At 54.6% G+C, this 12,309-nt stretch overlaps 1 protein-coding gene across 1 annotated transcript in view; it reads left to right on the forward strand.

Moving 5' to 3' along the window:
- The window catches only part of LIG1 (DNA ligase 1), a 38,211-nt gene that overhangs the window by 18,318 nt on the left and 7,584 nt on the right, over positions 1-12,309 (forward strand). The window contains 13 exon segments of the mRNA XM_032485662.1: positions 1,562-1,642; positions 1,926-1,982; positions 4,687-4,810; positions 4,812-4,860; positions 5,300-5,361; positions 5,363-5,467; positions 5,884-5,960; positions 6,668-6,759; positions 6,918-7,017; positions 7,956-8,041; positions 8,602-8,717; positions 9,827-9,922; positions 11,897-12,007. Of these exon segments, the coding sequence (XP_032341553.1) occupies positions 1,562-1,642; positions 1,926-1,982; positions 4,687-4,810; positions 4,812-4,860; positions 5,300-5,361; positions 5,363-5,467; positions 5,884-5,960; positions 6,668-6,759; positions 6,918-7,017; positions 7,956-8,041; positions 8,602-8,717; positions 9,827-9,922; positions 11,897-12,007 (1,156 nt within the window).

Genomic DNA, 12,309 nt, shown 5'->3' on the forward strand with positions numbered 1-12,309 from the left:
GCCCAGCAGAGAGGACAGTGGATTGAAAAGAGTAACGCTCTGGGTCCGGGATTTCCTGATCTGGTTGTAGGTGGGCCTCCGAAACAGGCAGACAAACACCACCAGTTCTTTCAGCTTCGCAATTTCCTCATCAAGAGTTAATTATTCCAATCATAATGTTTCAGGGATTCTTTTTTTTTTTTTTTTTTTTATTGAGATACAGTCAGTTTACAGTGTTGTGTCAATTTCTGGCTTACAACACAATGTCATACATGGATATACATATATTCATTTCCATATTCTTTTTCACCATAAGCTACTACAAGATATTGAATATATTTCCCTGTGCTCTACAGTATAAACTTGTTTATCTATTTTATATTTACCAGTTAGTATCTGCAAATTTTGAACTCCCAGTTTATCCCTTCCCACCCGCCTACCCCTTGGCAAGCACAAGTCTGTATTCTGTGTCTGTGAGTCTGTTCCTGTTTTATATATAAGTTCATTTGTCTTTTTTTTTTTTTAATTCCACATATGAGTGATATCATATGGTATTTTTCTTTCTCTTTCTGGCTTACTTACTTAGAATGGTATTCTCCAGGGACATCCATGTTGCTGCAAATGAAATAATTTCATCATTTTTATGGCTGAGTAGTATTCCATTGTATAAATATACCACAACTTCATTATCCAGTCATCTGTCGGTGGACATTTAGGTTGTGTCCATGTCTTGGCTGTCGTAAATAGTGCTGCTGTGAACACTGGGGTGCAGGTGTCTTTTTGAATTAGTGTTCCATCTGGATACATGCCCAGGAGTGGAATTGCTGGGTCATATGGTAGGTCTATTTTTAGTCTTTTGAGGAATCTCCACACTTTTCTACAGTGGCTGCACCAAACTGCATTCCCACCAGCAGTGCAGGAGGGTTCCCTTTTCTTCACAGCCTCTCCAGCATTTGTCATTTGTGGGCTTTTGAATGATGGCCATTCTGACTGGTGTGAGGTGATACCTCATTGTAGTTTTGATTTGCATTTCTCTGATAATTAGTGATATTGAGCATTTTTTTCATGTACCTGTTGGCCATTTGCATGTCTTCCTTGGAGAATTGCTTGTTTAGGTCTTCAGGGATTCTTAACATCAGTTTTGCCCCCTAGTTGAGACCTGACTAGTGAGATTACTGTGAGTGGCACACTTTAGCACGAGGCTGCACTAGGAGTGGTGCCCTCGCCTGGAATGCTCTTCTCTCTGATGCCCTGTGCCCTCCCTCACGTCACTCTGCCCAAACGCCTCCTCTCCGGGCTTCCCCAGCCACCCTCTGAAGTAGCATGTACCATCCCACTTTCTTCCTCTACTTGGCTTTGTTTTGTTCTCTGAAATATTTTTTAATACCTGAAATTATTTCTTTGCTTTTGTTTTGTTGGTTTGTTTTCCCTGACTCTCCACCAGCTTGTGAGCTCCAGGTTAGCAAATTATTTTCCTTCACTAGGACCTGGCACTTAGTAAGTGCTCAATAAATGTTAGCTGGAGGAATGACTTCTCATTGACCTCGGCATCTCCCCTGTAATATCCCTGTTCCCTCCACAGACACCTGGACCCACCCAGCTACAACCCGGCCAAGAACAACTACCATCCCATTGAAGATGCCTGCTGGCAGCCAGGCCAGAAGTGAGGCTTCTTCCTCCCCAGATTGTCCTCCTTCAGCCCCTGTCACTGCAGGAGGCCCTCCACTGGTGGCCGCAGGGGGAGGAAACTGTCCAATCTCTGCCTTCCGTGTTTTGGGACACGGTGGGCAGCACTGGAGGGCACAGAGAGGAAACCCTGGGCAGTGGGCAGCAGAGTTGCGGATGTGCTCTGGGGGACCAGCAAGGCTGTCCCCAGGGAGGTGTGGGGAGGCAGGAGGGGCCGCGTGCATGTGCACACCACTCTTGTGTCTCTTTTCCTCCCCAAGGGTCCCTTACCTGGCCGTGGCCCGGACCTTTGAGAAGATCGAGGAGGTTTCTGCTCGGTAATTAACCAAGCCTGCCTGGCACGGGCGGGAGGGGCGGGGACTCCGGCTCTGTCCCTCTGCTGGTCCCTGTGCCTCCAGCTGCTTAACCCTTCTGACCTCTCTTCCCTCGCACCCTCACCCTCACCCTCACCCTCACGCCAAGATCACAGACCACAGGCACACAGGAGCAGCCACGGGCCCTGTGGAGGCCCAGGCTCGGAGGGACCATGCCATCATTTCTGCCTCATTTGTTAGTCAGAGCAAGGCGTGAGGGTGAGCCTAGATTCTGGGGATGGGAAAACAGCGTCCACCTCCTGATGGCGGAAACTTAATCTACCCTAAGAAATCAGAAGTGGCCACAGCCTTGCTGACCTTTCTCAGCCTGTGTGAAGAAGTCCAGGTCTTGTTCGTAGCGAGAACTCCACTCCCAGTGGGGCTCTGGGCTGGCCCGGACCTGGTCTTCCCCCTCCCACCCCATCCCCAGGCTTTTCTCCTTTTCCCCCCGCCCCCACTCCCCCTGTGTATTTAGTTGATGTCAGTGTTATTATGGGGTCTGCCTCTTCTGCTCCTACTGTTACTGTTTTCAGAGCTCTCTTCACTTTACTTTAAGCAGATCTCAGCTTGTTTGAACTGCTTGCTGCTGTCCCTTCATTTTCGCTTCTCCAACATTTAGACTATTCCTGACACCTTGTCCTTGCAAATGTGTGTCTTGGTGAATGTGGAGTAACCTCGTCTGGGGCGTAAACCCCACCACGGAATCGCAGGGCACCAGGGGTGCAGGAAGGGCCTTGGATGCCAGGCTGAGGGGCTCACAAGGGCTGCGGAGTGAGGTCCCATGAGCCAAAGCCTTGCCCTGGGGTTCCGACAGGTGTGGGAGTGGGCCCCACTCTGCTGCTTCCTGGCTGTGTGACAGCAGGTAGGCGACCTAATCTCTCTGAGCTGTGGTCTCTCACTAGTAAGGTCTTGATTATCTGTCTCAAGGTTGCCATGAGAACTGTGAAGTGAAAAAGTGACATGGTGTGGCATTTAGTTTCAGAAGAGACTGTCCAAAATCCCTTAGCTCAGGAGAACTGCAGGAGACTGTTCAAACCCCATCATCTGAAATAAGAGGGTTTAAAATTTTTTTAAACTCTATGGAAATAATTTTAGACTTACAGGAAAAGTGCAGAAATAGTACAGAGTGTCCCCATCCACCCTGACCTGCTTCCTCTCGTGTTCACATCTTACATCAGCATAGGAGACAGACCAAAACCAGGACATTAACGTCAGTACAGTCGTCCCTCTGTGTCCATGGGGAATTGAGTCTAGAACCCCCCTGCGGATGCCAAAGTCTGGGGGTGCTCAAGTCCCCTGCATAAAGTGGCAGGGTACAGCTGGCCCTCCATGTCGGCCAGCCCTCCATGCTCGTCAGGAATCTACAGACCGTTTGGATTTTGCTAGCTTCTCTGCGTGCAAGGCCAGGATCCACTGAGCTTAGCCGTCCCACCTCTCATCTCCTTCCTCCCCGACAGTTCCTCTGTCTTTATCCTTCCTCACCTCGACACTTGTGAGGAGTCCAGCAATTTCGTAGAATGTCTCTTGTTTAGCTTTGCTGTTTCTTCGGGAGGCGATGCGTCTTCCGTCGGGAGGTGCTTTCTCACAGCCTCCTTTCAGAGCTCGTGCCCCTGGGTGACACGGCTCTGGGACCATCGTCCAGGCATCTCCACCGCCCGTTTGCCTAGTTTCCCTCTGTGAGTTTCCCAGGCGTCTTGTTGGGGTGCGCTTTGAGTCTCTGCAAGGACTCTGTTTCTCCTCAAGCTCTCGCCCGCTAATTCTGGCCTCTGAGTGAGTGTCCTAGGACTGCCGAACCAAATGACCGCAGACCCGGTGGCTTCCAACAGCAGGAGTGTGTCTTCTGTATTTTATAAGGACTCAAATCAAACTCAAGGCCCACCCTAATCCAGGATGATCTCGCCTTGGTCTTACCTGAATTACACCCGCCGAGACCTTGTTTCCAGTTAAGGCCCCCCTCTGAGTTCCTGTGTGGACGTGAGTGGGCATGCTGTTCCGTCCACCGCAGCATCCGGTGCCGGGTCTTCCCCGTCACGGTTAAGTCTGTGGTGATCCTGTGTTTCTCACATCGCTTCTGCCTTTGTTAACAGGACTTCGTAAGAAACACAGAGCTTGTCTTTTCAGTGAGGCCCTCCGAGTTTGCCAACAGTAAACCCAGACGTTTCCACAGTTGCTGTGACACAGACAGAAATATTCTATTTTTTTAGAGGCAGCACAGCTTGGGAGCTGGGAGCCCAGGTCCTTGAGCAGACGGGCTCGGTTTGGTACTTACGAGCTCTATGACCTTGGGCAAGTTACATAGTCTTGCTGTGCCTCAGTTTCTTCATCTGTGAAATGGAATAATAATACCTGCCTTGGGGAGCTGTGAGAATTCAGGGAGTTAGGGAATGCTACCGAGGGCTTAAAACCCGCGCCTGGAAAATGATCCGTCCGCATCAGCGGTTATTTCTCTGTAGATGATGGTCACTGGGTCACTGTCTTCATCATGGCTTCGCCAGGTGGAGTTCCTCTCCCTCCAACGGTCTGTGATTGTGTCTCTGCTCAGGTCACACACCCGGTCTGGTCCTGAGCCTTTTCCTGTCTCTTTTCCAGATTCCTTTTATCCCCCCACTCCCCCTGACCTTGACCCGGAAATGCAGGGTGGTCTCACCCCCATCCCTCTCCTCACTAGGCTCCGCATGGTGGAGACACTGAGCAACTTGCTGCGCTCCGTGGTGGCCCTGTCACCTCCAGACCTCCTCCCCGTCCTCTACCTCAGCCTCAACCGCCTGGGGCCGCCCCAGCAGGGCCTGGAGGCTGGGCATTGGTGACGGTATCCTTCTCAAGGCAGTGGCTCAGGCCACAGGTGAGACATGGGCTGTGGTGGAAGGCCAACAAGAGGGGAGCTTGAAGGAGGAGGGAGAGAGGCCAGGAGCATCTGGGAGATGACGGAGCGGCACAGGGAAGAGGGGTGTTGGAGAGCCTGATGGGACAGACTGACTGGCAGGGTGCCGGCAGAGAGCATGACTGGGGACACTGAGACTGAGGTCACAGGGAAAGATGCTGTAGGCAAAGAGCAGGGCAGGGGGCTGGGAGGGAAGGTGAGGGCTTATGGAGGTAGCAGAGGTCCTAGAGGATGTCATCCGGTAGCGCGTCAGGAACTGGGCTCACCAGGAGCGTGCACGCGGCCCAGATCTTGGGGAGATGATCTCGCAGAAGAGATCTCGGGGAGATGCGCGGCCACACCCCTCCTCGTCCTCAGCACCTGCACTCTCTGCTCCCCACCCCCACCCCCGAACCCCCAGGTCGGCAGCTGGAGTCGGTCCGGGCCGAGGCCACAGAGAAGGGCGACGTGGGGCTGGTGGCCTGAGAGCAGCCGCAGCATGCAGAGACTCATGCTGCCCCCGCCTGCCCTGACCGCCGCCGGTGTCTTCGCCAAGTTCCGGGACATCGCCCAGCTGGCCGGCAATGCAGTGAGTGGGACAGGGCGGCTCACCCCATGCCCCAGACCCTCCGCTCTTCACCCAGGGGGCCTGAAGCCCAGCGAGTGGCAAGAAGGCTTCTTTCTGGTTAGACTGCTGAGAGCTGGATCGTGTCAGCCCTGCTTGTGTGATCAGAGCTGCCTTTCCTGCCGCTCTCAAAATTGCAGGAACCCCCCCTGAGATTCCAGCCCCGATCTAGTGCCTGCCAGGTGTTAGGACCCCATAAATACGTGCTGATAAAGCTGCGGAGGGAGGCAGGGAGGAGAGTGAGCTTGTTACTGCAGCGTGAAATGAGAGGCAGGTATCCCAAGGGTGGCAGCTCCCCTGGCAGTGTGGCCAGCAGGGTGGTGTGGCCCCTCCCCTGCCTTCACCCCCAGGCGCTGACTGCCGGTCCTCTCTCTCTTTAGTCCACAACCAAGAAGATGGACATCATCAAAGGCCTCTTTGTTGCCTGCCGCCACTCAGAAGCTCGGTTCATCGCCAGGTGAGTGTGTGGGCCCGTGAGGAGAGCTGAAGGCAGGGAGGGACTGGCAGCCGGATCACCGCCAGTGCCCTGACCACCGTTGATGAGAACAGCGGGGGCTAGAAGCCCAGGCCCCGAGGGGGCGGGATGGGAACATAGGTTTCCTTTCATGGATCAGCTCCCTTCCTCAGTAGTGCAGTCCGGGAAAGGGTCTGGGGCTCACGGGTGAAGAGAGCCGAGATGGATTAGTGATGTCTGCCTTGGCCCGAGTAGGGGCAGCAAGCACGGAGCCAAGTGGTTGCCATGACAGTGAGAGAGGCACAGGGAGGTTACCCCTCCTGCCCACAGTCACTGGACAGGTTCTGGACCATCACGCTCAGGCACCCCTGGGACAGGCCATGTTCCAGTTCCAGGCTCGGCTCTGCCCTGCCTCACCTTCCCCGAGCTGCACTGCTTTCTCAGGGCAGCTGAGGGGAGAGGTGGAGATGCTGGTAAGGCCCCCAGTTCTGCCCACAGGCCCTGCCAGTGGTCATCGCTGTTACTGACCAGCCTTAGTTTCCCCTGTTCAGTGGTGCTGTGTGATCTCAGATCCCTTCAGGATCTGAAAGTTGTTCTAGTTTTGAGGGGAGGGTCGAGATGGGGGAGACTGGGGGAGGCAGGAGCAAGGGTGGAGGGCACGAGGGTCCAGGGCCGACCAGCCCGCTCCCCGTCGCCTGCTATCTCCCCAGAGCCCTGAGTGGACGCCTGCGCCTCGGACTGGCAGAGCAGTCAGTGCTGGCCGCCCTCGCCCAGGCCATGAGCCTCACGCCCCCTGGCCAAGGTGAGCCCCTGTGGCCGGTCCCCAAAGTGGTTCCCGCCTCCCGCTGCCACTCCAGGCTCCTCTGCCCTGAGGAACTTGTCCATGGCAGCCACTACCTACTGTGGACCCTGGGGGAGCTGGGCCCGTCCCAAAGCCTCTTCCTTTGGGCCTTGTCTTAGAATTCCCCCCGGCCGTGGTGGATGCTGGGAAGGGCAAGACAGCAGAGGCCAGAAAGACGTGGCTGGAGGAGCAAGGCATGATCCTGAAACAGACGTTCTGGTGAGACCCGAGCGTGGGCAGAGCCACGGGGGTGGTGGGTGGGGATCGAGGGGTCAGGGGTGATGTGGGAGGGGCCGCAAGCATTCTTGACCAGTGTTGGGCTGGTAAGAGAGCACGGGGTGGGGATCCAGACAAGATGGGTGCTGCACACGGAGAAGTGGAGCAGTGAAGGGATGGTGACACAGGGACAGGGAGAGGCAGAGGTGCTGGCAGCGGAGGGGAGCAGACAGCATCAGGAGGTTTCCAGGTTCCAGACAGGACTGCATGTAGTGGAAAGGCCATGGGACCCAGAAAGGCTGGTGACCGACACACAGTGAGAGGTCGTGAGAATCACAGAGAGGGCATTTGTGGAGTGACAGGGAGGGCTCCGGAGAGAGCCCAGGGCCTGTGACAGCGGGACGGTGACTGCCCAGAGAGACTGTCGGAGGCAGGAGGGCTGATGAGCAGCTCCACAAAGGCCCATGGGGCACCTCTCCAGGCTGCACCCACTGTGCTGGGCACACAAGGCCAAGGGGAACAGCCCCACGGAGCCCCTGGGGCCAGGGCGGCCTTAACTCTACCCCTGCGTGGGGACCGACAGACTAGCGCTCTCAGGCCTGCCCCAGACCAGTGAAACCAGGATCTCTGGAGGTGGAGGCTGGCCTTGAAGAAACACTTTTTCTGTCACGTCCTTGAGTGGTTCTGACGTGTAGTCCAGATGGGGAATCACTGGTCTCATGATGACAGGTGGCGGGTGATGGCAGGCCCAGATCGAGGGAGACGGAGCCAGAGTGATGTGTAGTGACACTGAGGGAGGACGGTGACAGAGACAGGGTGACAGAGGGAGTGGGAGATAGGCAGCAGGCCCCAGGACGAGGTGACAGGCAGAAGTGGATCTTGCAGCCAGGGAGCAGAGTTCCAGAAAGACCCCTCCCTCCTTATTCTTGCTCCCACCCCAGCGAGGTGCCAGATCTGGACCGGATCGTCCCTGTGCTGCTGGCACATGGCCTGGAGCAGCTGCCGGAGCACTGCAGGCTGAGCCCAGGTACGCGCCCCCTCGGGCCCCTCCGGAGCCTGACCACAGCCTCGCTGGGGGCCAGCCCGCCTCCAGGCTCCTCCTGCTCAAAGAACACCCCTCTGAGAAGCCTGAGAGTCCTCTCCTCCCAAATCGAGTCCTGTTCCCAGACTGAAAGCCGTTCTTTTTCTCCTCGGAGTTTCCCCTTCCATGTTAGAGCTGCCAGGACAAAGACGCCCCAGAAGGCAGTGGGTCAGGCCAGACACAATGTCTTTCTTTTGTCCCTTAGAGTCCAGAGGGAGGCAGGCAGCCTGGGAGGGTATGTGCTCGGGTCCAGGCATCACCCACCCAACTTCCATCTGCCTCACCATTTCATCCCCCCGAGGTTGTCACCCTGATGTGCGTGGTCAGAGACAGCCAGTGTTTCTGTTCTAGTTTTTGAGAAGAGGGAAAAGGGGGTGGCCAGGTTCCTTGTGATGACATGACCCAAGCGTTGCACGTGTCACTCCTGTGTGTAATTAGCAGTCTTCACCCCCCCCCCCGCAACTCTGCCCCCATATAACGGAACCCACTCTCTCCTCCCCTCCCAGGGATCCCCCTGAAACCAATGTTGGCCCACCCCACCCGGGGCGTCGGCGAGGTCCTGAAACGCTTCGAGGAGGCAGCTTTCACCTGCGAGTACAAATACGATGGACAGAGGGCTCAGGTAAGGCGGGGGACATGTCCCTTCAGCAGAAAGGGAAGCACCCTGGAGCAGGGGAGGGGGTCCCTCGGATCCCAGCTCAAGGCCAGCCTCTGCTCTGACTGCCCGTCTGACCTTGCCCATCTCTTGAGGCTTTAGTTCCCACCTCCTTGCAGTGGTGTGGTCATAGCGGCCTGACTGGCTTCTCTGAAAATTGATTTTTCTTGATAACATCGTCCAAATCCTGACCCACAGCAGCGGGCGCTCAAGAAATATGGGTTGCACTGGTGTCCTGTTGGTGGGTGTGTTCATGATAACTGGTGCTGGTGTGACCCTCAGTGCGGGAGACATGTCTGGTCTTATCCAGTTGGGTGCTTCTGGTGGCTCTTCTGTCCTGGCTGGGAGGGTGAGTGGGCACCTCTGTGTTCATCGCCTAGTGGTGGGCGCCCCACTGTGGTGCTTTGAGGCAGTAACACGTAGTGGATTTGAGAGACATGGCATCATAGATGGATCTTTGAAATAGCCCTGAAAAAAAATAAACCAAATGATTTACAGTGGTGACAACGAATTAAAATATATGCATATTTGAAGTCACGTGTCTACATTGTACACACACAACTGTCTCTCGTGATCATTATGTGTAAGTAGAGGGAAGGGTAATCAGTGGTAGAGCACGTGCTCAGCACATACCAGCTTCTGCGTTCAATCCCCAGGACCTTGTTAAAAAAATTAATACATGTGTATGTATGTATATACATGTAGGATGGCATATAGATGCTCAAAGACTGTGACCAAATGTATTAAAACAAATAAATTAAAATCATAGAAACCAGAATGATATTTACAGCATAACAACATTGAGACAAATCAAAATACACACTCACAGCAGAGCAGCCGTGCTTGCAGGGGGAGAAGGGCAGGTCAGAGATGAGGAAGAGGGGGCAGGGGCTTCCGGAAACAGGTGGGAGATGTTGTTTGAACCGAGGGGATAATTCACTCAGGTCTCTGCCCCAGTCCTTCCTCCAGAACTCTTGGAACCTTCTGCCAGTGAAAAGGGGGGTCAAGAAGAGAAAAGAGGGGACCTCAGGGACAGACTGGGCTCTGAGCTCCTCTCTCCTCCCCCGCTGCCACAGATCCACCTTCTGGAAGGTGGGGAGGTGAGGATCTTCAGCAGGAATCAGGAGGACAACACGGGAAGGTACCCCGACGTCATCAGCCGCGTCCCAAAGGTGGGTGTCTGCCGTGGCTTTGACTTGGGTGGGATTGCAGAGAACTGAGGCTGGGCCGGGCCAGCTCGGCGCAGCCAGGCGCTCACTGGGAGGAGGGCGGAGTGCGTTTGGCTGCAGATGACAGAACACCTGCAGGTGTTCTTCTTCCTCAAAGAAATCTGGAGGCGGGTGGCCCGAGGCTGGCTCTGCTGAGGCTGATGTTCTCTGTCCCCTGCTGTCCTTGGCTGGCTGCCTTTTCATCCTCGTGCTTGTCCCCTATAGTCTCCAAGTGGCTGCCACGCTTCCTAACAGACAGCCAGCAAAGGAGTTCCGGCTTCTGTTCCCTCCCGCAAGGAAAGTTAACGCTTTTCTATATACCTCTCACCGCCCCTGGCCAACTCCAGCTTGGGGTCCCTGTCCAGCACTGGGTGCCACGGCCACCCCGGTGCAGCAGATGCCGGGAGAGCCTCACTCTGACAGGGAGAAGGTCTGGGACGAGGGCGGAGGGGTCAGCCTGCAGATCAGCCCCACAGCCTAAGTAGGGCCGGGCTTCAAGGAGCCCTGGAGCTGGGGGCGTCTCTGCTCCTGAGGGGGGTCTCAGGCCTGTTTCAGGAGTCCTCAGCCAAAGAGCAGTTCTCCTCGCCTACCCCTAACTGAATGAGAAACCAGCTCTTTCCTTGAGCAGCAAGGACAAGGGTACCGCACAGCACAGGCGTTAGTGGGGCTCCTGTTTTAAATCCCTTTTATTAAGACGAAGCTTCCATAAATGGTTCTGACTTTAAGTGTTGAGTTTTGACAGGTTCATACACCCATGTCATCAACATAGAAAACATTTCAGTATTTTCCTTGCTCCGAAATGTTTCCTCGTGCCCCTTGCCAGGCACCCCCTCTCCCCACCCCCACCCTCATCTCCCAGAGGCAGCGACCACGGATCCGCTTTGTCATTGGGACAAGTTAGTTTTCCTGTGCTAGAGCTTCCTGTGGGTGGCATCACACAGTACAGGCTCTTTAGTATCTGGCTTCTTTCACTCATTCATTCACCAAGTGTTCATTGGACATCTGCTCTGTGCTGAGCCCTGTGCTGGAGGCTGGGGGTTTAACCGAGACAGCGGGACAGGCAGGTCTCATTGGAGTCCTGCTGTTGCCTTTCTAAGTATATGTGGAGATTGGGCTCTAAAAAAAACATCCAGCGTTTTATGAGCCTTTACAAGAATCAAGCTCAACTGAGGCTTGATGTCAGGAAAGCAGGGTGGTCACCTTGCGTAGCCCCAGGAGGCAGTATGAATGGTGCCACTGGAGCTGGACAGCAGTGTTCCTTTGAGGGAAAGGAAGTCTTCACAGTGGAGGTGAGGGAAAGGGACAGGCATGCTAGAGTAAATGGCATGTGTAAAGGTCCTGTGGTTGAAGGGGGGCTCAGCCTATTGAAATAGAGACACTAGTGTGTTGGGGTGCAGAGAGTGATTCCAAGGGGCCAGGTGAGGTGAGGGAGGGCCAGGGGCTGACCACGGAGAGCTGCCATAGCCTTGGGGAGCTGTGTGATGTAGAAATAAACAGATTTGGGTTTTGCCAAAAGCACTCAGGCTGCTGTGATGAGAGTGGATTAAACAGGGCCAGTGCAGGAGCCGGGAGACCAGTAGGATGCTGTCGCTTAGGCTGGACTGGGCCCAGTAAGCTGGTGAAAAGTGGATGGCTTAGAGATTTTGGAGGAGAAACTGACAAGCTCACTGGGGAACTGAATGTGAAGTGGGAGGAAGGGGAAGATGACAGAGGCTTCTGGGTTTCCAGCTTGGGGGACCAAATAGTAAGTTCTCAAAAAACTTAGTGTTTTTCATCTCTCAGTGGGGAATGAGAAAAGGAGTCTGTGTTCATATATGTCCCTCTGACATCAGATGTCAGTGGACCTTCAGAGCTGTAGAACAAAGGGTATTTGTTTCCCTGTGTCTTTTGATCTCGTCCACCTCTCACCAGCCCTGGGTCTCCCTCTTCACCTTTCAGATTAAACTCCCATCAGTCACATCCTTCATTCTGGACACTGAAGCCGTGGCTTGGGACCAGGAAAAGAAGCAGATCCAGCCATTCCAAGTGCTCACCACCCGCAAACGCAAGGTAGCCTCTGCCCCAGTCTGCTACCTGCCGTGGTCCCCTACTCCCTTATCTTCTGCCCATTCCTACCCAATCCTAGAGAGAGTGTCAGTTGGGATGCAGTCCTCTCAGCCTTTTACAGTATGGCTGCCACAGCTCCAGCCATCATGGTCTCCTCCCAGCATGTCAAGTAGGAAGGGAGAAAGGACTCCTTTTCTACATCATTTTATTATGAAAGAAGATCTGTTCCAGGAGCCCCCACAACCCACACCCCAGCAAACTTCTTTCCTTTCACTGGCCAAAACTGTCATTTCACCCCCATTAGC

Source organism: Camelus ferus, chromosome 9, assembly GCF_009834535.1.
Source record: "Camelus ferus isolate YT-003-E chromosome 9, BCGSAC_Cfer_1.0, whole genome shotgun sequence".
Lineage (NCBI taxonomy): Eukaryota > Metazoa > Chordata > Mammalia > Artiodactyla > Camelidae > Camelus > Camelus ferus.